The following is a 24,031-nucleotide window of genomic DNA, read 5'->3' as shown; positions in this document are numbered from 1 at the left end:
CTTTTGAAGGACATATATTCACATATGCCAATAAATTGACACCAGGTACCAAGAGAATGCAATTGTTTTTAAAATAGAAGTCCTCTTTGACAAGGGTGATGCATTAAATTTCCAGAGAGTGGGAACTACCTATAACACAGTCTTTATCCCTCCTAGTATTTAAATCAGCATTGAACAAATGATATGGGAGGGGGCACACTTTTGAAATAAATTATTGGTTATCATATGAGAGAAAGTTCATTTAAACATCGGATTGCGGCATACCCAAACATCACTTTTATGCCACCTCCTATTGCACACTGTCATCGTTTTTTAAAAGGCAACACTGCTCAGCACTGCTGGGAACATATCTTCTAAGTGATGGTGGTGTTATTCCTTAGAATGCTTCAGCGGGAGGTTGAATATCTACCCTGTTGTACTCTTGACTAGAATAGGATTAATTGGCTCACACCCAAGTATATTCTTTTTTCACTTTTCCATTTGTTAAAGATGCTTAGAGACTTTAGTTGTTCTCACATTTTCTTCCAGCTTTGTTCTATTTACTGGATTCTCTAAAGGCTCAACATTTCTTTGAGCTAATTCTGCTTTTTTCTATCAATTATGTCATTCTTCAAATCATCTTTTTATTGGTTACTGTAGATAACATTTGTGATGGAACTAAAAGGAAGAAGCAGAGAGAAGTTGAAAGTAAAAGTTCTGATCTGCTTAGCTGTGTGCAGTACATTGGCCATTGGCTTTCTTCTTCATTGTGCGTGTCTATTCACCCATCTATATCCTTTAAATATTTTACAAAGTTAGTGCTAAGTAAAAATACACACATGTCCATTTATTCTATTAATACCTCTCGCTTATCCACTATACAAATCCAACTAGTGGGCAAAAAAAAAAAAAAAAAAAAAAAGAAAGAAAGAAAGAAAAAGAAAAGAAAAAAAAAAGACAAGAATAGGACAAGCTACATTTCATGAAATCATTGGGGGAATTTGCATCTAGAAAGACCCCCCCCCCACACACACACTGCCTTGAAAAAGCTCCCTTTAAGGTGTGTGCATGTGTGTGCCCTTCCCAAGCCTTCTGAATGATGGTGAGAGAAGATTTTGCATAGCAAAGACTAATATTGTTAAAATGCGGTGCAGGTAGTTGATAGCCAAAAGCGTCGCTCTTGCAGGGGGATGCAAAGGAGGACAGAGGCAGGAGCTCCAGCAGCCAGCTGGGGGCTGACCTGATTCCCTAGAATCCTCAGCTCCCTTCCTCTTCCCTCTCGACGTCCTTCCTTCCCTTTTTCTCCTCTCCTCCTCCCCCCTTCCCTTCCCCAGATCAGCAGCTCCGGGAAACAAAGAATCCGGGCTCTCCAGACCTCAGAGCTTAAATCCAGCACTCCGCAGGCGGCATCTCATACCGGGGACCTGGGCTCTCCCAGATCTCCATCCCCTCCCCAGCCTCCCCCGCCTCCCGCGCTCGCTCGCTCTCTCCCTCCCCCCCCCCCCCCCCCCCGCTCGCTTCCACCCCCACCACCGCGGCGCTGAGAGGAAGGCGGCCGGGGCTCAAGATGGCTTTAGCCGGGCTCTGCGCCCTGCTCGCCTGCTGCTGGGGGCCGGCGGCGGTGCTGGCCACGGTCGCTGGCGACGCGGATCCATCGAAGGAGCTGGAGTGCAAGCTCAAAAGCATCACGGTGTCGGCGCTGCCGTTCCTGCGCGAGAACGACCTGAGCATCATGCACAGCCCCTCGGCCTCCGAGCCCAAGCTTCTCTTCTCGGTGCGCAACGACTTCCCAGGAGAGATGGTCGTGGTGGACGATCTGGAGAACACCGAGCTGCCCTACTTCGTGCTGGGTGAGTCCCGGGGGAGGTCGAGGCGGCCGGAGGCGCTGGACCTGCGCCCCCACCCCCACTCTAGCTGGCTCTACACACTCACTCTCCGACGGCCTCCCCTCCCCCACTCCTGCCTCCTTGGATCCGCCCCGCTCCCCGAGCGTTCTCCACACCCACTTGCAAGCTAGTGCCTTCAGTGCACCTGACTTCTCCCCACAGCAGACCTGGATGCTCCGCATCCCCTCAGCCGCCCTGCCCCAAAGGAACAGGTTGCATGAGGCTCTTTGAAACCTCTCCCAGCCTTGACGTCCCAGGTTTGATTCAGGAACATCTCCACACAGCACTTTTTGTCTGCTACCAGCTCAACTCCCATACGCCCTTCTCCCCACTCCCTGGCCACATGCTCAGCTCTTTGCTTCACACCCCTGGACACCTACACCCACCCACAGCACTTCCTGCAGGCTTTAGAAGCAAATCCCCTGTTATCACCTTGCCAGGCACGTGCAGGCCAGATTGCACTGGCTGGATCTCCAGTCTTCCTTCCTGGAGAACCTTTTAGCTGCCACCAGGTTACTGACACCCTCCCTTCCAAACACTCAAGTTTCTTATAGCCCTGGTGTTCATCCCGGGAAGTCCTACCTCCATGCTTAGATGCAACAATCTCCTTGCTCAGCTACAGCCACATCTCCAAGTTGCCTCACAGTTGTTTGGGTAAAGAAATCATCCAGCTGGAGTTGGTTACTATGGGTCTCCTCTTTGTTCCCAGAGCCACCTTAGATAGGCATAGGCATTTCTGCACACAGAATGACCTTTCTGGGCAACAGGGTCTTCTTTCCTTTGTTTGTTTACATCTCTCTCTTTGGCACTTCCATTGTAATTTTCTCAGGCCACAAAACCCCTATATCACTTCAAATCTACCACTCTTTTCCACTACCAGGCTACAAAGATATTATGGTCCTGCTCCAGCACCTTGCAGTGCACCGTGAGTTCATGTGACTTAGTTAACCAAATTTTCCTCACTCCTCTATGTGCAAATATATCTCTCACTCTACTGTGCATGCCTACTGTGCAATCCATTTCTTTACTGATGCTGTACATTATTTTTACTTTGCCCAAGAGAAAATTCAAAGGTAACTACAAATCAGTCTCTAGATCCAAGGAAAAAAAAAAGAAAGAAAATATCTCAGAGGCTGCTCCACCTACTTAATGCCCTACCGACTAGAGTTCACTTTGCAGAAACATGGCTTCCTGATGGCCACAATGTAGGTTAGAGCCACATGTGGAATTCTAACATCTCCCTCTTTCTCTTCCTTCATAAGAGATACCTTCACACTGAAAATATGAGGAAGTGGGTGAGTAAACCTCCACCCCTATGGAAAAGCAATTTCAAAAATTGCCTGGTCCTTGGAAAAGTTGGTTCACAGTTCCTGGAGTGCAGCTCTGTCAAACCCATCAAACCCAATCTACACTCTTGATAGGATTATATATTTTGCATTAAAAATACTGATACCATAATAAAGACTAGGGGTTCACTGGGAATGGGAACATTGTGAATATGCTGCTCATCAAAATGTACAATTCCAGTGGATGTAAATTTTGTGTGGAAGTCATGCTGATGTGCAGGTACAATCTGTTCATCATAGTATATAAGAATGAGTGTAGGAAATTATGTGTTTCTAAAGAGGCTATTTAGGGCTCTGTATGCAGTGTTTATGGTGCATGAAGAAGGATGTGTGTGGTTCATGAAAAAAGGAAGGTTGGGCTAGCAGGTATTCAAAATTCCACTTCCTTTTTTGTAGAGTTCCGAAGCCAGGGCCTAATGCTGCGATGTGCCTTCTAGGATCCAAAAGCCCAGATGTTAAAGAATGGGTTTTCTGTACTTCTTGCAAAGCTGCCCACTGCAGCACCCTGTTGAGGTTGCTATGGTAACCTGCTGCAAGTTAGCATATACACACAGGCACAGATACACTCTCACTTCAGTGCCAGATGCACTTTTAAAATGCATTATTTGTCCCCCTCCCACCCAGTCATTGACCGTGTGTTCTCAGAACTCGAGACGTGCTAGTACCTACCACTTTTGGCTTGGTGTTCCCAAGGGGAGTAGGAGTGAATCTCAGCTTGGGTGGTGGAGCAGAGCTGGGAAGAAAGGGAGACGAGTCCAACTTTATGGAGAATAGAACTCAAGCTTAGTTGCTTGTGAACTTAACTTTTGTGGTCCTGGATCCTGTTGCTCATGGTTAATAGTGAGGGCTTTAGTGACTTGGGTTTAGGGCTTTCCTTAATATTATCTCTGGAACATAGTTTGCCTAACCCATCCCCAAGGGAAATCTGAATCAGACAGTCCTGGGAATTTATTGAACACGTACTTGCTCAGCACTATTGGGATGTAAAAGTTAAAAAAAAAAATAAAAGCCTCCTGCTCTCAGGTACTTTCTAGTCACTGGAAACACAAAGTTACCTGTGAAAGCTGTAAGTAATGATATCTGTCGTGTGGGATGGCGGGTAAGGGGCGCAGGGATGCTGCGGGAGGAAATGCTTGCGTGAGAAGAGCAGACTCCATGGTAGACATGGGCTTCACCAGGGGCCTTGACCAAAATCAGATCCTGTTACTCCTTTGAGTGTAAAAAAATAATAGAATAAGAACAAATAACAACAACAACAAAAACAAGCTTTGGCTTCCTTTCACCTCCAGGATCAAGTCCTGTCACTTCAGTGAGGCAAACAAGGGTCTTCTCTTTTTGACTGCAGCCACCTTCTCCAAGGCCCATGGAGAAGGTGGCTGCAGTCCAAAAGAGAAGCCCCCCAAGCCTGCATGACCTTCAGGACTCTTTCAAGACTTTGCACATGCCAGTCCCTCTGCCTAGAAGGCTTGTTGTCCCTTCTGCAGTCATCCGTTCTTCCTTCTAAATCCTGCACACATGTGGCCTGTCTGTGAAACCTGCCCTACCCTCCAAAGGCAGTCCTAAGCTATCCCAGTCCTGTGCTCTTTGCATGGGTAACAGACAAGCAAAATAAAACACAAATGTGCAATTTAAAGGTAGATCATATTTGGCTCAGTCTAGAAAGGTGAAGACATTTGAGTTCATGGAAGAAAAATGGGCAAAATGGGGTGGTGGGAGGGAAAATGGAAATGGCACGTGGATGGCCTGCCATGGAGGGCAGCCTGGCCAGGGCAAAGACTTGTGATGTGAGAATGGTTGGGACCACGCCTGGCTCCGGAGGCTGGCACGTGGTTCTCCACTTCAAAGCTGGGCAGGGAGCGCTGACTCGACACAGGAAGCACTGAAGCCTGGCTCCCAGAGGCTATCTCAGCCATCAGGCTTGTCACTCTTTGTTGGAAGATAATCCAGTGTGGAGGGGAAGAAGAATCCGTGTCTCCTTTTCTCTAAGGTAGGGTTTGCAAATTGTGATTCAAGGGCCCTATGTGACTTTCAGTTATGTTTTGTTTGGTTCCATATAGTTTTAAAATGCGTTGAATTTGAGTGTTTTTAGAGCATGCCCTCTCTAGGTTGCTATACTTCCCAGAAATTCGGATTGTTCTGTGTCTGACGGTCCTTTCTATGGTACTTCCTTGGCAATTCTAAGCCAGGTAACCTAAACCCCTGCTCTCAGATGTTCTGTAAAAGTCACAACGGTAAGGCAAAGTAACTGTCATTTCTAATTTAAAATATTTAGGTACATAAGCCTTGGTTTCCTCTTGGGAGAATTTAAAAGGTTTGCCAAATTAGTCAACTAAAATTTCATATCTCAACTAAAATTTCATATCTCAGCTTTCAAAACAGTAGAAATTCCTGCTTTGGAGGCATATTTGGTTTTGAGACAAGGAATTAACCTGAAGAATGACTTCCAGGTTTTCTGTGCTGTGAATGGAATACATTTATCAGTCTCATTACTATTTGAAGGAGATGCTCTTCTATTTCAGATCTAACTATTGAGCTTTGGCAGTGTAAAACTTAGTGAGGAAAGCTGTTTCTCTTGCACTTTGGAGTTTTGCTTTAGCTGTCATGGGTTTTGATTGAAAAAGGTATTCCTGAAGATAAATCAATCAGCCTGCAGAGATGTAGTAAGTTCCCGAATGCAAGGTGCTGTTTAAAGTGTGTGGAGCAGTCCAGTGTGGCGGTTAAAAGAATAGGCTTTGAAGACAGATTTGCTGTCAACCTCTGGCTCTCCACTTATTCCAACAGTGGAGAAAAGTGAGGATCGGGGAGGTTAAATAACTTACTCAGGGTCACTTAGCTAACAATTGATGGATCCATCACTCGAACTCAGGTCAATATGATGTTTAAGCCTTTCTCTTAGCTACTATCGTACATGCCTTAAAATTTTTCAAAATCTGTTCCTTTTTATGTTTGGATGAAAGGAGCCCTGACGATATTTGTAATAGGGAAAGCACACTTGTGTAGTTTGTATAAAGGAGGCTTTTATTATGTCTATGAAAATACCTCTTGAATATCCTTTCCCATTGAGTGATTTCTTAATCAGCCTTAATGCAGAAGGTGACCTTCATCAAGAAATTCTTACCTAAATAAGTATACTTCCCTAAGAAGGATTTGGGAGTTCTTACTTCCTAGTTTCCAGGTTGGGGTAGCCATGTTTCCACGTTTCCATGGTGTTATGTTATGACCCCCACAGTCATGATGAACAAGGTAGGTAGGATGCATGGGTGGGGATAAAGACAGTATGTTCAATGCTTTTCTGAAAAGGGTTCTACAGATATGCAAATTGAGAATCCCAGAAAGACTGCTCCACTGTTACATGGAGCCATCCAGAAGGTGCTGAGGTTTTAGCTGCTTGTCCAAAGGCCACTGATATTTGTACCAGGTGGTCTTGTACTTAGAGTCCTCTGTCAGAAACCAGTGAAGCTGCTTGAGTAGCAGTGACTGGATTTTCAATGGGCCTCAAATGCAATACTAGACAAAATTTTCTACTTGCGAGAGAGCTTTGGCCTAACAGGAAGCATTTAATATACCCAAATATCCCTAAACTTCTTTTCACACATCTTTCCATCTTCCCATTTGTGGAGAAACTTTATAATTTGTTTCTTTTCTTTCCTTTTGCTCTGCACTACTGTGAGCTGCCTAGGTCAACAGTACACAGATTTGTGCATAGTGGCAGCCCCGTCCAAGACATCACAGGGTGAATCGTCGCAATCTTAAGGTTGGGCCTGTGGAAGTTCCATAACTCACCTTAGCAGAATGCACTAATTTATACTATTGAGAAGGTGATTATTTGCTGTTTCTCTGCAGAAATGTAGATTTTTACATCAAAGAAAGTTTGAATGCAAGTGTGATGAATTTTACAGCACTTTAAATGCTCTTCTAGATATACTCATATGACTTGAATTGAAATTATTGGAATTTTTGAAGGAAACATAGAATAGAGGTTTAATTTTTTCTCATCTTTGCAGGCAAGATTGAGGTCACATTTTATAGGGCATGTGTATACATATATATATTTTTTTCTTTCTTTCTTTTTTTAGAAATGTAATTAAACCTAAAGGGCTAGTAGTTTCTCAGATTAAGGCCAGTTTACAGGAACAGAGCTTGGCACCTTTTCAACAGGAACATGCCAAGTCTTTATTTCTTCACTTCACACCAGTTCAAATATATGCACACAGATGGCAGAAAAAGCTCTCTTTTGAGCAAGTTAATCTCCCAGGACAAGTTAAAGCCTATGGCAATTTCTAATGTATTACAATTTGGCATCTATCATTATTTCATTTTTATTGCAACTATGAAATATTAATATTTTATTTTTTAATCACATATACTTTAAAAATTTGAGGGGGGAAAAAAAAGTATGGATCTCTTGGTTTCCAAGGAACAAAAATAAAATTGTTGCTGATGGTTATCTAAACTAACAAGTCAACTTTTGTCAAACAATTTGGTATTATATAGTAAAGTTGCAAACGTGTGTGCAAGATGACCCAACAATTCTACTTCTATTTATTACACAGGGATTCTTACTTGTGTACATGAGAATGTTTTTTGGTAATAGCAAAACCTGGAAGCAACCATTAACAGGAGATAGAAGTAACAAGGTAGTACAGTCATCCCATGGAATATTGTCTAGCTGTGAAAGTAAATGAATTGCAGCTACATATACCAATATTGGTAAATCTCATGAATGTAAAGGTAAATGAAAATAGGCAACTAGCTTATTTATTTATATCAATTCAAAATAACATTTGTTAAGAATACATACAAATGTGGTAACAGTTTTTATGAAAAACAAGGAAGCAAAAAACAAAATCAAGGATGGGTGTTACATTTTATGGAAAGGGAAGATAATGTGAAGGGGGAGAGGAAGAGAGGAGGCTCCATAGATTCTGGCAGTACTTGATTTTTGTTTTCCTTTCTTTTAACAAATAAATTCATTTTTTAGACCAGTTTTAGATTTATGGAGAAATTGGAAAGATAGTACAGAGATTTTCCACATACCTTACACCCAGAGTCTCCTGTTATGAACATCTTACGTTACTGTGATACACTTGTTAAAACTGAAGAACCACTGGTGATATATGATTATAAACAAAAGTTCAAACTTTATTCAGATTTGTTTTTAGTTTTTACATAATATCCTTTTTCTGTTCCAAGATCCCATTCAGGTACCACAGTACCTTTAGTCGTCCTGTCTCCTTAGGCTTCTTGTGGCTGCGACAGTTTCTCAGTCTTGTTTCTTGATGACCTTTACAGCTTAGAAAGTTCTGGTCAAGTATTTTGTAGAATGCTTCTCAATTGGGATCTGTCTGATATTTTTCTCGTGATTAGACTGGAGCTAGGGTTTGGGGGAGGAAGCGAAGAGATCAAGTGTCATTTTCATCACATCATACCAAGGGTACATTCTATCAATATGACTTATCGCTGTCTCTGTTGACTCTAATCACCTTGTTGAGGTGTCAGGTTTCTCCACTGTAAAGTAACTCTTTTTTTCCCTCCTTCCATACTATACTCTTTGAAGGAAGTCACTGTACACAGACGATGCTAAAGGAATGGGGGGCCCACGGTTTACCTTTCTGAAAGCTGACTATCTACGTAAATTATTTCGAATTCAGCTACATGAGAGAATTGTCTCTTCTCCACTTATTTGCTTATTTAATCATTTAGTTATATCATGTGGACTCCTGAATGTTTATTTAATGCTTTGGGTTTTGATTCTACCTTATTGATTGTGTTCTCAGATTGTTTCAGGCTTGTCCAACAGGAGCTGTGTTTGTTGGCTCCAGTGTCTCTTGGACATACCCCTATTAATGTGGGGTTTTGTTTTGTTTTGCTTTTTGTTTTTTGAATACTTTCTTACTTCCTGTCACTGCAAGCTCTCCAGGCTCATCTTGTATATTGCCTGAATTAGCTATTTCTCTAAGAAACCATTCTATAATTAGCTATTTCTCCAAGGGGCCCTGGCTCTTTTTGTTGGGGAATGGTTTTAGAAACCAAGATCTGGATGCTAGGTGTGCTTGTTGTTATGGGGGTATCATTGCTGCTAAGCCCTCTCGGCTGATAGAGCAAGGAAATATATGTGTCTATACTAGCTCACATATACATACACACACACATATCTATAAATATTTCTATATGTAATCATTGGTATCTGTATTAAGCTAAGCATGAGTTCATACTGATGTCTCCAGCTCTAATCCATTATATAATTATCATTACTTAATTAATATTAGCTATCATTACCTAATTCATTATTGCACCCATGGATTATCTAGCTTCCTTACCTTGCTCTTCTCACTACAACACTGAGAAATCTAGCTCCCACCACTTGCCATTTATTTATTAAATTTTTTAACTTCACTATGCATTTACATGGTATTAGAATTGTTTACCCATATGACTGTGGGGAACAACTTAGAGTGCAGTTCTTCTGTACAGTTTTGTTTGTTCATTTGTTTTTAGCTTTAGTCTTATAGACCACTCATTTCCATAGTTCTTTAGGTCAGCATTTTTCTCCTTTCCCCCTTCAGTGAGGTTGTTCATACATTTATGATATTTTAGTGTTTTATCACATTCTACATTAATCCTGGGATCACTCAACCTCCTAAATAATTTATTTTCTTTTAATTTGTACACATTTAGGTTGACTCTTTGTGCTCAGAAGTTATATGAGTTTTGACAAATGTGTGGTGTACTATATCCACAGTTATAGTGTCATACAGAATAGTTTGACTATCCTACAAAATCCCCTGCCTTCATCTATGCAATCCTCCCTTCCTTACTCCCAAACTCCGGCAGCCACTGGTCTTCTAGTATCACTATAGTTTTCCTTTTTCCAGAATTTCATATAATCAGAATCATAAAGTATGTAGCCTTTTCAGACATTCTTCTTTCCCTTAGCATTATGCAGTTAAGATTCATTTATATCTTGTCATGGCTTGATAGTTCATTTCTTTTTATTGTTGAATAACATTCCCCTATATGGTGGTACGACAGTTTGTTTATCCATTTAGCGATTGGAGAGCATCTTGGTTGCATCTAGTTTTTGGCAATTATGAATAAAAGTGCTATAAACATTAGCATGTAGGGTGTTGTGTGCTTTCATTTTTTTTGTAATCTCATGCAGAGATATGACTTAGTAATATTCCTCAATTCACAGCATATTTTATCATAGGTCTATGAAAGCCCCCTTTCTTCCAGTGGGTTATTGATTTGCTTGTTTGTTGTTTCCTTTTATGGTCATTTCCAATTCCCACTCATTTTCCTCATAGGCAAACATTTTAATTTTCCTAATGTTGATCTTTTGTTATTGGTATGTGTTCTTGCAATATGTGAATAGTTGTTTTGTGCTGATATATTTTTAATCTAAGTAAATAGTGATGTGCTATCATATCATTCTGATTCTTTCTTTATGCAGTACTATATTTTTAAGATCCACTCACGCCATATGTGTGAATATAGCCCAGCACTGTCCAGTGGGGCTTTCTGAGATAATAGTAATATTCTATATAGGCTTTATCCGGTATGGTAATTCCTAGCCATAGGTAGTTCTTGAGCACTTGAAATGTAGCTAATGCAAGCAAGGAACTAAATTTTTTGTTTTTAAATTTCAATTAGTTTACTTCTAAATAACCCCATGTGGCTAGTGGCTTCTATATTGAACAGTGCATGCATAGAGCATTTCCATCATTGCAGAAAGAGTTACTGGACAACATAGGTCTAGCTCATTGATTTTGACTGCTGCAGAGCACCCCATGATGGTCGTCTACTACATTTACCAATCCTTTCAGTCTATACTCTCATCAGCAGTATTTGAGGGTTCCTATATTCTTATAATCCCACCAACATTTCGTATTGTACAGTGTTCTGATATTTGTCAGCCCACTAAGTATAAAGCGATATCTCATTGTTTTTCCAGTCTGTACTTTTAGGAGCACCTTAAATACTAGGGAGGTTATCCATTTGGCTGTAATATGAGTTACAAATATATTCTTTCCCAGATTGTTGCATGTCTCTTGACTTTGCCCATGCTTGTATTTGCTTGGTTTTTGGTTGTTTGAGGGGTTGGTTGGCTTTCCAGAAACTTTTAAATTGTATGTAATGGCAGATATTAATTATTTTTTTTTTTTAGCTTTTATACCTTAAGTCTTAGTTGGGAATATCTTCCTCATTTTAAGACTATAAAAGGATTCACCATTTTTTTCCCTAATATTGCAATGGTTTTATTCTTTGAATTTAAATATTTAATGTATTTTTAATTTATTCTGGTATACAACCTTATCCAGATGTGCTATATGAAGTACCAACTTTAGCTGTTGTCTTAGGCCTTTGTGTGTTGCTAATAAAGTAATACTTGAGGCTGAGTAATTTATAGGGAATGAAAGGTTTATTTGGCTCACAGTTCTGTTGGCCGGGAAGTCCAAAATTACGGGTATCTGCATTTGGCGAGGGCATCAGGCTGCTTCCACTCATGGTGGAAGATGAAGGGGAGGCAGAGTGTGCAGAGATCACATGGTGAGAAGGGAAGCAAGAGAAAGAGGGAGAAGGTACCAAGCACTTTTTAACAACCAGCTTTCAGGAACCAAGAGGGCAAGAACTCATTCATTATCATGAAGATAGTACCAAACTACTCATAAAGGATCCCACCCCCATGTCCCAAAAACCTACTACCATTAGGCCCCAACTCCAAAATTGGGGATCAACTTTCAACATGAGGTTTGGAGGTGACAAACATATAAACCGTAGCAGCTTTCCACATAGTTATTGAAATGTCTCAGTGCCATTTATTAAATAGTCCATGTTTCAACTCTGATTTGAGATGTTGTGCTTGTCATATACTAAATTCTATAATGCATTTAGGTCTATTTCTGAACTTTTATTCTGTTGTATTACTGTATCTATATATGCATGTGCCTATACCATATCACCTTAAATATTGAAGCTCTGTAGTATATTTTAATATCTAGTAAGGCCATTCACTCTTTGCTGCTACTCTTTTTCAGAGTTCTCATGGCCATCCTTTTCTTCCATATGTGCTTCTATTATAAATTGGCTGGCCTGGTTTTAAAAACAACAACAAGAATCATAAAAAATAGTGTTTTTTATTGGAAATCTTTTTAAAATTTTAAGTTAGCTAAGGAAGAATTAAATCCTTATGATGTTGAGTTTTTCTATTTAAGAACTTCTGTTTGCATTTGTTCATGTCTTCTTGTTTGGCCTTTAGTTTTAAAGTTTTTTTTTGTTTATTTTGTTTTCTCACATAGTTCTTATACATTTCTTGTTAGATTTACTTCTAGGTATTTTATCTATTTGTGCTTTTGTGAAAGGAATGCTTTCTTTTTTATTTATTTTCCAAAGCATTATACTTTCTGTATATGAAAATTATTGAGGTTTGTGTGTTAATTTTCAACTTCCACCATTTTCTGAATTCTCTATCTATAGTTGTGTTTCAACTGGTTCTCTCAGATAATTCAGTAATATAGACATATTGTGTACAAATAATAATTTTATATACTCCCCTTAAATTTTTATGCCTCTCATTTCTTTTTCTTGTCTATTTGAACTGGCTAGAGACTCTATTATAATGTCAAATAAAAATGTATTTTTATCTTTTTCTAACTTTAGTTGTAACAGTACTGCTGCGTACCTTTAAGCATTATGTTGGCTTTGGGTAAAATGGTTAAAAATTATATTCAAGAAGAATTAATTGTTTTTTTTCTATATAAAGAGTGATTTTTAAAAATGTTTTAAAATACCTTTTCCGTGAAAGTTGTTCCAAAACTGCAAGGGTGGTTCAATACTATGAAATGCTTGTATATAATTCATCCTTTTAATAAATCTAAGAATAAATATAAATATTGAACTGCTGGATTCTGTTTGCTAATATTTAATTAAGGATACATTGCATCACTATTTCTAAGTGACATTAGTCTTAGGTTTTCTTTTTGTGAGTGCATAATCTTTGTCAGAATTTAGTATTAATTTTATATTTATATCATAAAAATAATTGCTTAGTTTTCTTCTTTGCTCCGAAACAATTTAAATAGCATTGAAATTATCTATAGATCCTATAATCTTAACCATTGTACCACATAGTATGGTGATTGTAATGACTGAATTAAGAAATGGTTACTTTGTTAGTAAAATAATGAATGCCAAGTCAACCAATAGTAGGGAATTCTTTCCAGAGCAAATGGTCTAAGTTCATATTCAGAGGATGGTGGGGCTTAGTCTGGTAACCATGGGGTTCTGGGTTTTGGGGAGAAATTATTAGCTCTACCCTTAGGACCAGGAATTAGAAAGTGTAAAGGCCAAAATGGGTAAAAGAAAAGGATGTGCAGTATAGAAATATTCAAGGTTATCTTTGGCACCCATGTCAAAAATTAACTACCTGCAGTGGAGGGACATGAAGTAAGCATGTAAACCATAGTAGTGCCCAGTGAAATTCTTTTGCTGTTTTTGGTTTCTAGGTGGGTTGTGTAGCTCCAAGTACTGAGGCAGCGCAGTGAATCCGCCGCGCTGTGAGGTCTGTCTGTGTGCGCGGGGCGTCCGCAGCTGCGCAGCGCAGATCCGTGCACTCTGCAGGGCCCTCGCTGACGGCTTCGGATTTCCCTGTCCTCGCCTGGACCTCTACCTTTCCTCAAATGTGAATTCTGAGAATTAAATTTTTTTATTTTCTGACTCATTTTTCCTCATCGTAGTTTCATCTTGTGCCTTGACCTTATTATCTTTCCTGTATTTCCTCTCCTGTCCTTGTTCTCTGAATGTCTCTTTCAGTCTAGCACCAGTCAAGGACATCACCTAAAAGGGTGCAGTGGCAAAGAATGCCTACTTTTTTTTAAAAGTTCCCTCTGGACACTTTCTCAGAATGTTCCCCAAACACAGAGGAAGGGTGGACATTTTCTCTTTCTCTCGACGGCCACTTCTGTGATGTGCGCTCTCAGCTTGAGGACCATGTATGGGGTCCAGATTCCATTGAGTATAAAATTTATATGCAAGGACAATTTCCTAGAAAGAGGATACACAGCTTAAATCAGATTTTTAAAAAGGTACTGTAAGTAGGATAGAGGTTAACTTTCTGGAACAAAGAGGTCTTAACAAGTGACTTAAAGCAGAAAAGCTTATTCTCCCTCAGGCGACAGGTCTGGGATGAGTGGTTCAGTCTAGCAAGACGCTCTGCCTCACGCAGTGTTCAGAATCCCAGGATCCCTCCACCTTTCTGCTCTGCCATCCCCCAGGCCCTTGCCATCTTCTGCAGGGTAAAGCAGAGTCACTAGTGTACTTGTTTCAGCTCACAGCAAGGGGAAGGGCAGACATTCAGGGTAACAATTCTTTTCTAGGGAAGTAAGGCAAAAGTTACAACCATGCCTTGTATTCTCATGACATTGGAGAGAATGTCATTACATGCCTAAAATCCCAACAAAGGACTAAGAAAACGCAGTCTTAGCTGGGTGGCCATGTGCTCAACTTAAATTCTCGAGAGAAAGACAGAATAGATTTTGGGGGGAAAATCACAGTCTCTGCCATAAAGACTTCAAAAAGGTTAAGAATCATTGTTCTAGACCCACACAATTTCACTCTCCTTTCAGAAAATATTTCTCTTTTGGAAGTACACATCTGCAGCTTTGTCATCTTCTGTCCCCATTTATCAGCTTCCTGGCCACTTGCCAATGCACTTAGCATGGCCCCTCTGTTGCTCTCCCTGTCTCAATTCCCACCTGTACACAAGAACATGCCATCAACCATGTAGACTGGGGTCATCAAACTTTTTCTTATAGGGCAAGAGAGTAAATGTTTTAGGCTTTTTAGTCCATATGGTCTCTGTCATAACCACTCAATATATCCTTGTAGCAGAAAAGCAGCCATAGACAGTATGTCGTGCATGGAGGTAGCTGTGTTCCATTAAACTTTCATTTACAAATACAGGCAAGTGGCTCATAGGCTATAATTTGCCAACCTCTGAAATACACAACACATCCAACTTCCTACTTTATAACTCCTGAACTTCCTCAGCTCTACCTTCAAAACTCCATTGTACTCTCCCATGACTATGATCACACACCCCTCACCCTTAAAAGTTCTCCAACCTCAATAGTGGCTCTGTTCGTACCACAGATTCCTCTCTCCAGCTATCTCATCCCTTCTCTTTCATTCTGCCTGATATTTGGTCCTTGGAAATTCACCATTTCATTGACCCTTTCATTTCCTCCATGTCTATTAGAATGCTCTGGCATCCCTTCCTTTTCCTGGACTATCTTTCTATTGGACTCCTTAATTTCATTGCTGCTTGTCGTTATACAGAATCTTTTAGTCAAATGTCCAGATGCGAATCAATTCCTCAAATCTACCTGCTTTAATTTTACTCCGAGACTGAATGCTGAGATTTGTGTATAAATTTGTGTACCATAATTATCTGGGTTTTAATCCTAGTTTGGTCCTGAAAATTGCTTATCAATTTCTTTTTTTTTTTTTTGCATTTTTCTTTCTCTATTTAAATTCAACAGTAATAAAAATTTTCAATTAAATCACAAGGAAACTCAGTGGACATATTATCATTATAACAATAACCATAATAATACATTATATATGGGTGACATTTCACAGTTTTCAAAACATATTGACCTTGGCCATCCTTTCCTCTCATTTCCCTAAGTGACTATTTCAAACTTTTAGTAAGGTAGTCAGGTTCTCAACTTAATTCCCACACCTTTATACTTAGCATAAGATCTTGCCTCATGCTTTACCTAAAAAATTGAGATTATCAGGCATAAATTACCTCCAACTTCTGTACATCTCCAACCTCCAAACTTGTAGACCCACTTCAGCATTCATTTTTACCTTCTCACCTCCAGTTTCCCAAATATTTTAGCAGCTACTAAAAATCCATCACAATGCTTGGCTCTTGGAAGGCAATGAGAAATATGACAGACACAATCCTGTCTTTAGAACTAAGAATTTGGTCTTTTCTAGGACCTTAAAGTATCTATCATTCCTCTCTTCTAGATACTAATATTCACTTTTTCTCTGCCCCTCTTTTTCCTAGCTCCTTCCCTTTAAGCCTATAAATATACTCTACTCTCCTTCATCTTAAAAACATAAAAGAAACTGTCTACTTACCTGTGTGCTCTCTTAGCAAGCGCCTATCAGTCTACGCCTTCACAGTGGCACTCATGCTCCTGTCTGCTTCATTGCACGAGGTCACCATTGATTTCCTAATGCTAAATTCAAGGAACCCCTTCTGCCCTTATCTCAATGGCCTTCAGTTGCATTTGTCACTGCTGATCTTCCTTGAAGTGGTCTTCTCCTCTTCTAGGGTAATGCACAGTCTCTTTGTAGATAGGAAGGAAACTTGTAAAACTGGGGGGAAAAATAAGCCAGTGTGGCCAGTGCATAAAAAGAATCAATTGGTGGTACCTTCAAAGGCTTAGTTATTTCCCATCTTCCGATACTTTGACTCCCAGACCCTGCCCGAGAACGCCAGGAATCCTTAGCAAGTCATGAAAGGTATTCCATGATTTGATTCCTGTCTCTCTAGCACTGTGTTGGATTAACCTCATGCTGGTTTGGAACTTTCCCATGGCAAGTAAGAGAGAATTCAGTTCGAAGTGATGTCAGTGATGAAGAGGATGCATGGGCTCAGGTTAATGAAGGTAATCAGGTTTGCTTTCGTCAGGCTCCAGTGGTGTGTCTCTGCAGCCATTGTGGCTTTGGCCTCCTCTGCATGGGCTTTCCCCTCCAACTCGCAAGACAGCTGCTGCAGCTGCGGCACCACAGCCGTAAGGAAGAGTGTTCAGAGAAAGAGTCAAGATTGCTTCTGGAGATCTCTCTCAGGAGGAGGGCAGGCTGCTTTGCCCTGCAAGCTACTCCTTGATGCTTACGAGTTGACTTAGGTCTGCCCATCCTTGGACCAATATCCGTGTCAAGAAGCATGCAGTAACTGGCCAGCTTTGGCTGACCAGGGCCTGTTCCTGAAGCTGCAGTCACTCTCTCAGACCGTGTGGCAGGAGGTAAGGTGAGGAGACAACCTCAGAGTCACTTCAACAACTCTCTTCCACTTCATATTTCAGAAATAGTGACCTAGTATTGGCTCTTCTATTTTTTCCTCTAATTCCTTTCATTCTGCCATATACATCTCAAGTACATCCTTCTACGAAACTTCTGAGAATTCTTTGCACTTCTGTATTCTCATAGCATACTTCCTTGGTGATACTCTAATTCTAGAATGATTTTCTTCCCTATTTGCCTACCCCATGAGGCTGTAAGCTCCTAAAAGGCAGACAGTTTCTTAATTATGTCAGTACCTTCAGCTTTTGGCACAGTGCTTGTTTGGCTTGGAGTATGTATGTAGTGAACCCATGCTGAGCTTGGTTCCATTGAACATCAACAGACTAACACCCAAGTCTAGCTCAGTGGTTCTCTAAGTTTGCAGTCCCCAACCCCTAGGCTGTGGACTGGTAGTGGTCAGTGGCCTGTTAGGAACCGGGCCACACAGCAGGAGGTGAGTAGTGGATGAACAAGTGAAGCTTAATCTGTATTTACAGCCACTCCCCATACCTCACATCATAGCCTGAGCTCTGCCTCCTGTCAGACCAGCAGCATCATTAGATTCTCATAGGAGCACGAACCCTACTGTAAACTGTGCATGCGAGGGATCTAGATTGCACACTCCTTATAAGAATCTAATGCCTGATGATCTAAGGTGGAGCTGAAGTGGTGATCCTAGCTCTGGGGAGTGGCTGCAAATACAGATTATCATTAGCAGAGAGGTTTGACTGCACAGAGATCATAATAAATCAATTGCTTGCAGACTCATATCAAAACCCTATTAGTGAGTGGCAAGTGACAATGTAATAAAAACAGAAATAAAGTACACAATAAATGTAATGTGCTTGAATTATCCCAAAACCTTCCCCCTCACCCTGCCCTGGTCCATGGAAAACTTGCTTTCCATGAAACTGATCCCTGGTGCCAGCAAGGTTGGGGACCGCTGGCCAGTGAGACCCAGGGGCCAGTGAGACCCTTTCCAGGATCTCCTTTAAAAGGAAAACTATTTTCATTGTAATATTAAGATATCAGTTGTCCTTTTCACTGAGCTGATATTTACACTGATGGTGCAAAGCAGTGGTGGGAAAAACTGTTAGTGCTTTAGCAGGAATTAATATAGTGATACCATTATATACTAGCAGTCATTGCACTTTTCACCACACTCACAATTTTTAAGAAATCAAGTTTCACTTAGTAATAACCCAAATGAAGCAGAACAATTCTTGATTTGTTAAAAATTGAGTAAATGTCCTCTTAGTATTCCGAGTAACAAAATGGGAGGTGGACAGAAAGCACTTCTGCTGCAAGCTGAGTGTCAGTGTTTGCGTTGCAAGCAGAACTATCTGCTCTCATCTTGTAACAATTTTTACTTGAAAGAACAACTGACAAGCAAATTATAGTTGTCCAGACTTGAGTATTTGGCTGAAATTTTCTTGAAAATGAACAAAGTGAACTTAGAAAACAACTGACAGTATTTGTTGCCAATGATAAAATTCAAGCTTTCAAGAGAAAAATTAAAATATTATAAAAATTTATAAATGTCACAGTGAACTTGACAGCTTTCCAATACTTGAAGACTTCTGATGGAACCAGTAATGCTATTAATGAGTGAGTTTTTGAAATTGTATGGTGAAATGTGCCCACATTTACAAGATCTGTGTAACTCTATGAACTATATTTACTAAGTGATCGATGTAGGTTTCAAAACTGTATGTGTGCAAAAAATATACATTCAAATTTTAACGTGGACAATGATTTAAATAAAGATCATGCAAAATATTCAATGTATGGTTTCTGTTTCCACATTCCCAGTCACTGTAAAGAAATTAATGCTTGTTGAGTTTTGGCATAGTATCAAAGAATATCTATAATTATCTCAGATGGCTACTAAAATAATCCTTTCTTTTCTAACTTCATATATATGTGAGACAAGATTTTCTTTATTTATTTCAACCAAAATAACTTGGTGTAGTGTATTCACTGAAGAAGCAGAGATGAGAATCCAGCTGTCTTCTATTATGCCAGTATTTAAAAGATTAGAAAAAAAAAAAAAATATATTAGATACTGTTATTCTTCTCACTATTTTTTATTATTTTGGAAAATAAAGTTATTTTTTACAAAATATACAGTTTATGTTAACATGTAGTGAGTTTCTTCTTGTTGTTATGAAATAGATTCATAGATATTTAAAACATTTCTAATGGCTGGGTACGGTGGCTCATGCCTGTAATCCTAGCACTTTGGGAGGCTGAGGTGGAAGGATCACTTGAGGCCAAAAGTTGGAAACTAGTCTGAGCAAAAGAGCAAGACCCCTTCTCTACAAAAAGTACATGAGCTAGCCGGGCGTGGTGGCGTGCCTCTGTAGTCCCAGCTACTCAAGAGGCTGAGGCAGGAGAGCTAAACCCAGGAGTTTGAGTTGCACTGAGCTGTGATGACACCCCTATACTCTAGCCTGGACGACAGAGTGGGACCCTGTCTCAGGAAAAAAAAAAAACCCAAAAACACCCTCAAAACATTTCTCAGTTCTGGCTTCAAATATGGTAAACATCGGTAGATACAGCCCACATAAGCAAAAGTTCTTTGAGGTTCTCAGTAATTTTTAGGAGTGAAAAGGGTTGCTGAGACAAAGAACTTTGAGAATTGCTGACCTAACTCACAGGGAACCTCTGCTGGGATGGGATCCCGCATTCCAGAGAGAATTAATGGTCTTTCATGTGAACGTTTTGGCACTTGATTTACATCTCCATTACAAGGCTTTCCCCAGAGTAACATCTTAGTTTGCATGCCTGTGAGCCTGGCGTCCCTGCACCTCAGTGCTTAGTGATGAACAGAATGAACGAATGAATGAATGAATAGGGTGCCTGGTCTCATGTTGCTCCGAGGTCTGTTTTGTTACTGAACTGTAATGCATATCCGCGGGTTCCCATAGAGGGCAGAGCTTTATACACAGGCAGTCACCTCTACCATTCCTCTCAGCTGTGTGGGAAACCTCTGTGGGTCAGGAAGGGAAAGGGGTTGGTTGAGAATCTCAGAATTATGGAACTTAAAGGGACTTTCAGAAGTGCTTTCCTTTTGCCACTTTCTTCAGATTTTGGCCATGCAGTGAGCCTGGAAGCCATGCTGTTATGGTTACTTAAAGGTCACAGGGGAGACTGAGTGAGAGTCTATGACATTTAAAGCAACTTTGGTGTATTTCCCAGGGCCTTGATATTAAAGGAGAGGGTGTGATTGTTGTTCTACAGCCACTTGGAAGAGTTTGAGCTACTTTAAGACAGACTCTAAATCCAAGGCATTTTTATCTCCATGTGCCACAAGGGAAACAGAGCTCAATGTTGATTTCTCAAGGGTTGCAGCTTAAAGGAATCTCATGAGTCATCTGAGTTTCTCAAACTTGACCCTGGGCTAGGAAACCCTGGGGATCAGATACTAGGAGACTCAGACACTTAAAAATTTAAGGAAACCTGAAAGCTTCTAGGTCAATGCTTCCCAAACTTTTTCATGACAAGACATCCCTCAAAATGATGATCTATGTCCCCCTGAAGTAATCATGTCTTCTCATGGTCAGACATGATGGGTTTTCAGGGCTGTGGCTCATGCCACATCCCAGTTACCCCAAGGGTATGGGGTAAATATAGCCACCCTCTGCAATCCGTTTGCAACAGAATGGAATGCTACCGCAGACCTACTGAGAAATTCCTTTCCAGTTTAAAGCGTCTTTGTGCCAAGAGGCTGCAATCTCATTGTACCGTATGTGGATTCCTCATGTGCAGTGAGAGGTCATTAATAACCTTTGCAAGCATTTGAAAACTGTGGTACCTCCAGATTAGACCAGATTACCTCTAAAGCACTGGGGCTGTTTTCCAGGGTGTTAAACAGCTCAGAGATAACTCAAAACTATTGAGCTCTACTCCCAGCTCCTCTCTGGACCTGTTTTGGTCTCAGCCTTAAGGACTTTTCCTATTTAGTCCAGTAATCTGGCATAGAGATCACGTCCAGAATTTCTCACCACATCATCAACACAAGGTAGAGCCTGTGGAAACATGTAATAACCATTATTTCCACAAGGATTTGATAAAGTTCTAGCCAAACATAAAGGCAAAGGAATGACATTTTGTTTACCTGCAGAAACTTCTTCAATGTCAGAAATGTCCCCCAAATGCTAACATTATTTTGAAACAATGTTAGGCTTGCAGAAAAGTTGCAAAAGTAACGCAGAGAGTAACGCAGAGAGTTCCTGTACGCCTTTCACCCAGCTTTTCCTAACTATCATCTTGCCTAACTGTATATGATGATCAAAACTAAGAAATTAACATTGGTGTGAGATTATTTTTAGGTGGTACTTGGGCTATCATTTTAAAAATATAATATTTAAACATATATTAATATCAGATCTATAACTTCATTGATTTTGTCTCTGAGATTCAGATTAAGCAAAAAGTTGATGTGAAGTAAATTTTAATTAAAAAACATGAAAGTGAGTAAAATTCCAGGTGGTATAGTGACATGGCAACATTAATTATGAAGGTATTATTTGAATGACTGACACTTGGGGATATCTGTCAAAGTAAATGTGTGATTCAGAAATTTTAAGAATTTACCTCCTTCCCCTTACTCCCTTGGCAGATGCTCTTAGGACAATGGCTCCCCAGGGTGGGCTTCCCCACTTCAGGGGACCACTTCTGAGTGATTTGCATTCTCCATCCAGTAGGTTGATGATGGGCAAGCCTAAAATGAAGTCCTTGCAGGTGGCCATAGCAAATTTGAATTCTCTATAATTCTCACATTACAATGTAGATTGATGATTATGGTGGTGATGATGGAAATTCATGTTCTTCCGAAGACTGGGCATTGACAACAACTTGGAAATATTCGTACTAGAGGGAGATTTGAGAGGGAAATGTAAATTATCCAGTTAATGGGTTTTCCCCAATATAAATGCAAAAACTGCTTTCATCTTCAGGTCACCATGTAAATCACGTTGGCACTTGGCGGTTTTATGTCCTCCCCGGTTCTGCGCAGAGATGATTACTAAGAACTCTAGAGCAAGGTAGCAATTTGAGGGGTTTAGATAGCCACGAGGGGTGTGCAGATGGCTAGGAGGACTCGTGTTTAATCTAGAAGGGAATTTGCTGACCACATCTGCCTTCTGAAGTTCAGCATTTCCTCCTCCCTCAGGAGTCAGAGTCACTTTAAATAATCGGTAGCTCTTGAAACTAACTCAGCCTTTTTGTATTTCCTCCCTCCTTTCCCCTGGCTCAGAGAATCCTAGTTTCCCAGGCATGCTCTCATTGTTAGCGAGCAAAGCTTTGGTGAGACTAGGGCTTCAGCTAAGGTCTCCCCAACTTCATTGTCCTTATAGAAATAAGGAACTTGCTAGATTAAATAATGACTTTCAGATAGAGCAAAAGTGCTTTTTGGTACAAGGTACGCTTTTGGAATTTTTTCTTTTTAATCAAAATCTTTCTCTGGTTAGAGAAAGTCCCACTGGCTTTCTGATCCTCTTCCTTTTCCCCATTTTATTTTTTATATAAAATCTTGAATGTGAAGAGTAACAGTGATGAATAAAAGACCATTTTATTAAAAGCTGCTACTCAACAGTCTTCTGTATTTTTCTTGTTTATATTCACCTGGATTTCTAGATGACTCCACATATCTGGTATTCTGAAGTACTTTTTCCAAGTTCTGGGGGACTCTGGAAGAACAGGCTAAGTATTCTGATTTCTAAATGTCAGACACATAAACTGTAGTTAACTTGATCCTCTATTTCTGCATTGGCTTTTGTTTTATTAATTTTTTATTCTTTTAATTTTAAATTTTTATTTTTTGTACCCCTGGAAAAGTTACTTAACTTCTCTGAGTTTCAATTTCCTCCTGTGAAAATAAGTATGGTCTTACCTACCCTCTCTGGATAGGAATTACTGTGAACATACTCTGCAGATTGTATAGTAGCACATGAGAATAAAGAGTTTATTATTATCATTCAATTTTAGAATTTTAGTTTATTCTTGATTTTAAAAAAGGTAATTTAAGGATCTAGGTGTTGATCTTGTGCAAATTGTTCCATCAAGGTTATATCTGCTGAAATAAATCCCCTGTCCCCTCCTCAACCCCACTCCAGGTTCTGGGATAATCTATGATAACTGTAACCAGGTCTTCATAGTGAAGTTGAAAAAATGATTTTGAAGTAAAATAATCTGGAAGGGAAACCCTAAATTATTGAAGGCTTGAGACATATTTGTATCGTCTATATTTGCCTCAGGATTTCTTTTGTTTTATGTCTTGGGTTTGCCTATCATGTAACGACTGCTGGTACTACAGGCATAATTAAAAAAAATATAGCAGTAATTTGACCACTGAGCCACATGCTCACCACCTTTCCTAGAATTTGTAAATTTTCTGGTAATGTGTAATTATTATTTTTATTGCCTCAAATAACAATAAGTACAGAATAAATATGACCAATGGGAGCCATCATCAGAGCATGTCTGCATGACAGTTAGAGCTGGGATTCACAGGGTAAGGACACACGCAGTCCCCTGCGGTTGTGGTACTGCAGGTAGAGACTGATACCACCCTGGATGCACGAGGGGCATCCACTAAGTTGGGTCATTTATTCATTCTAACCTGGCAGGTAGGAGCTACTACAACTTCATGTGGACTGTAATGTCTTGCTAACCACTGCCACTGATACTGACTAGCCTGTTGGACAATTTCATAGTCAAGTGAGAGGGTACAGTACA

General features: G+C 40.1%; 1 protein-coding gene across 2 annotated transcripts in view; it reads left to right on the top strand.

Annotated features, from left to right (window-relative positions):
- The first annotated feature begins 1,512 nt into the window (after positions 1-1,512).
- ASTN1 (astrotactin 1) overlaps positions 1,513-24,031 on the top strand; it is a 308,529-nt gene continuing 286,010 nt past the window's right edge. For both annotated transcript variants that reach the window (XM_069478389.1, XM_069478388.1), the window contains exon 1: positions 1,513-1,829. In XM_069478389.1, coding sequence (XP_069334490.1) covers positions 1,547-1,829 — 283 coding nt within the window. In that variant the 5' untranslated portion in view covers positions 1,513-1,546. The remainder of the gene's footprint in view (positions 1,830-24,031) is intronic.

This window comes from Eulemur rufifrons, chromosome 8 (genome assembly GCF_041146395.1).
Source record: "Eulemur rufifrons isolate Redbay chromosome 8, OSU_ERuf_1, whole genome shotgun sequence".
NCBI lineage: Eukaryota > Metazoa > Chordata > Mammalia > Primates > Lemuridae > Eulemur > Eulemur rufifrons.
The sequence above is the reverse complement of the archived record's forward strand: the minus strand, read 5'-3'. Positions and strand labels throughout refer to the sequence as shown.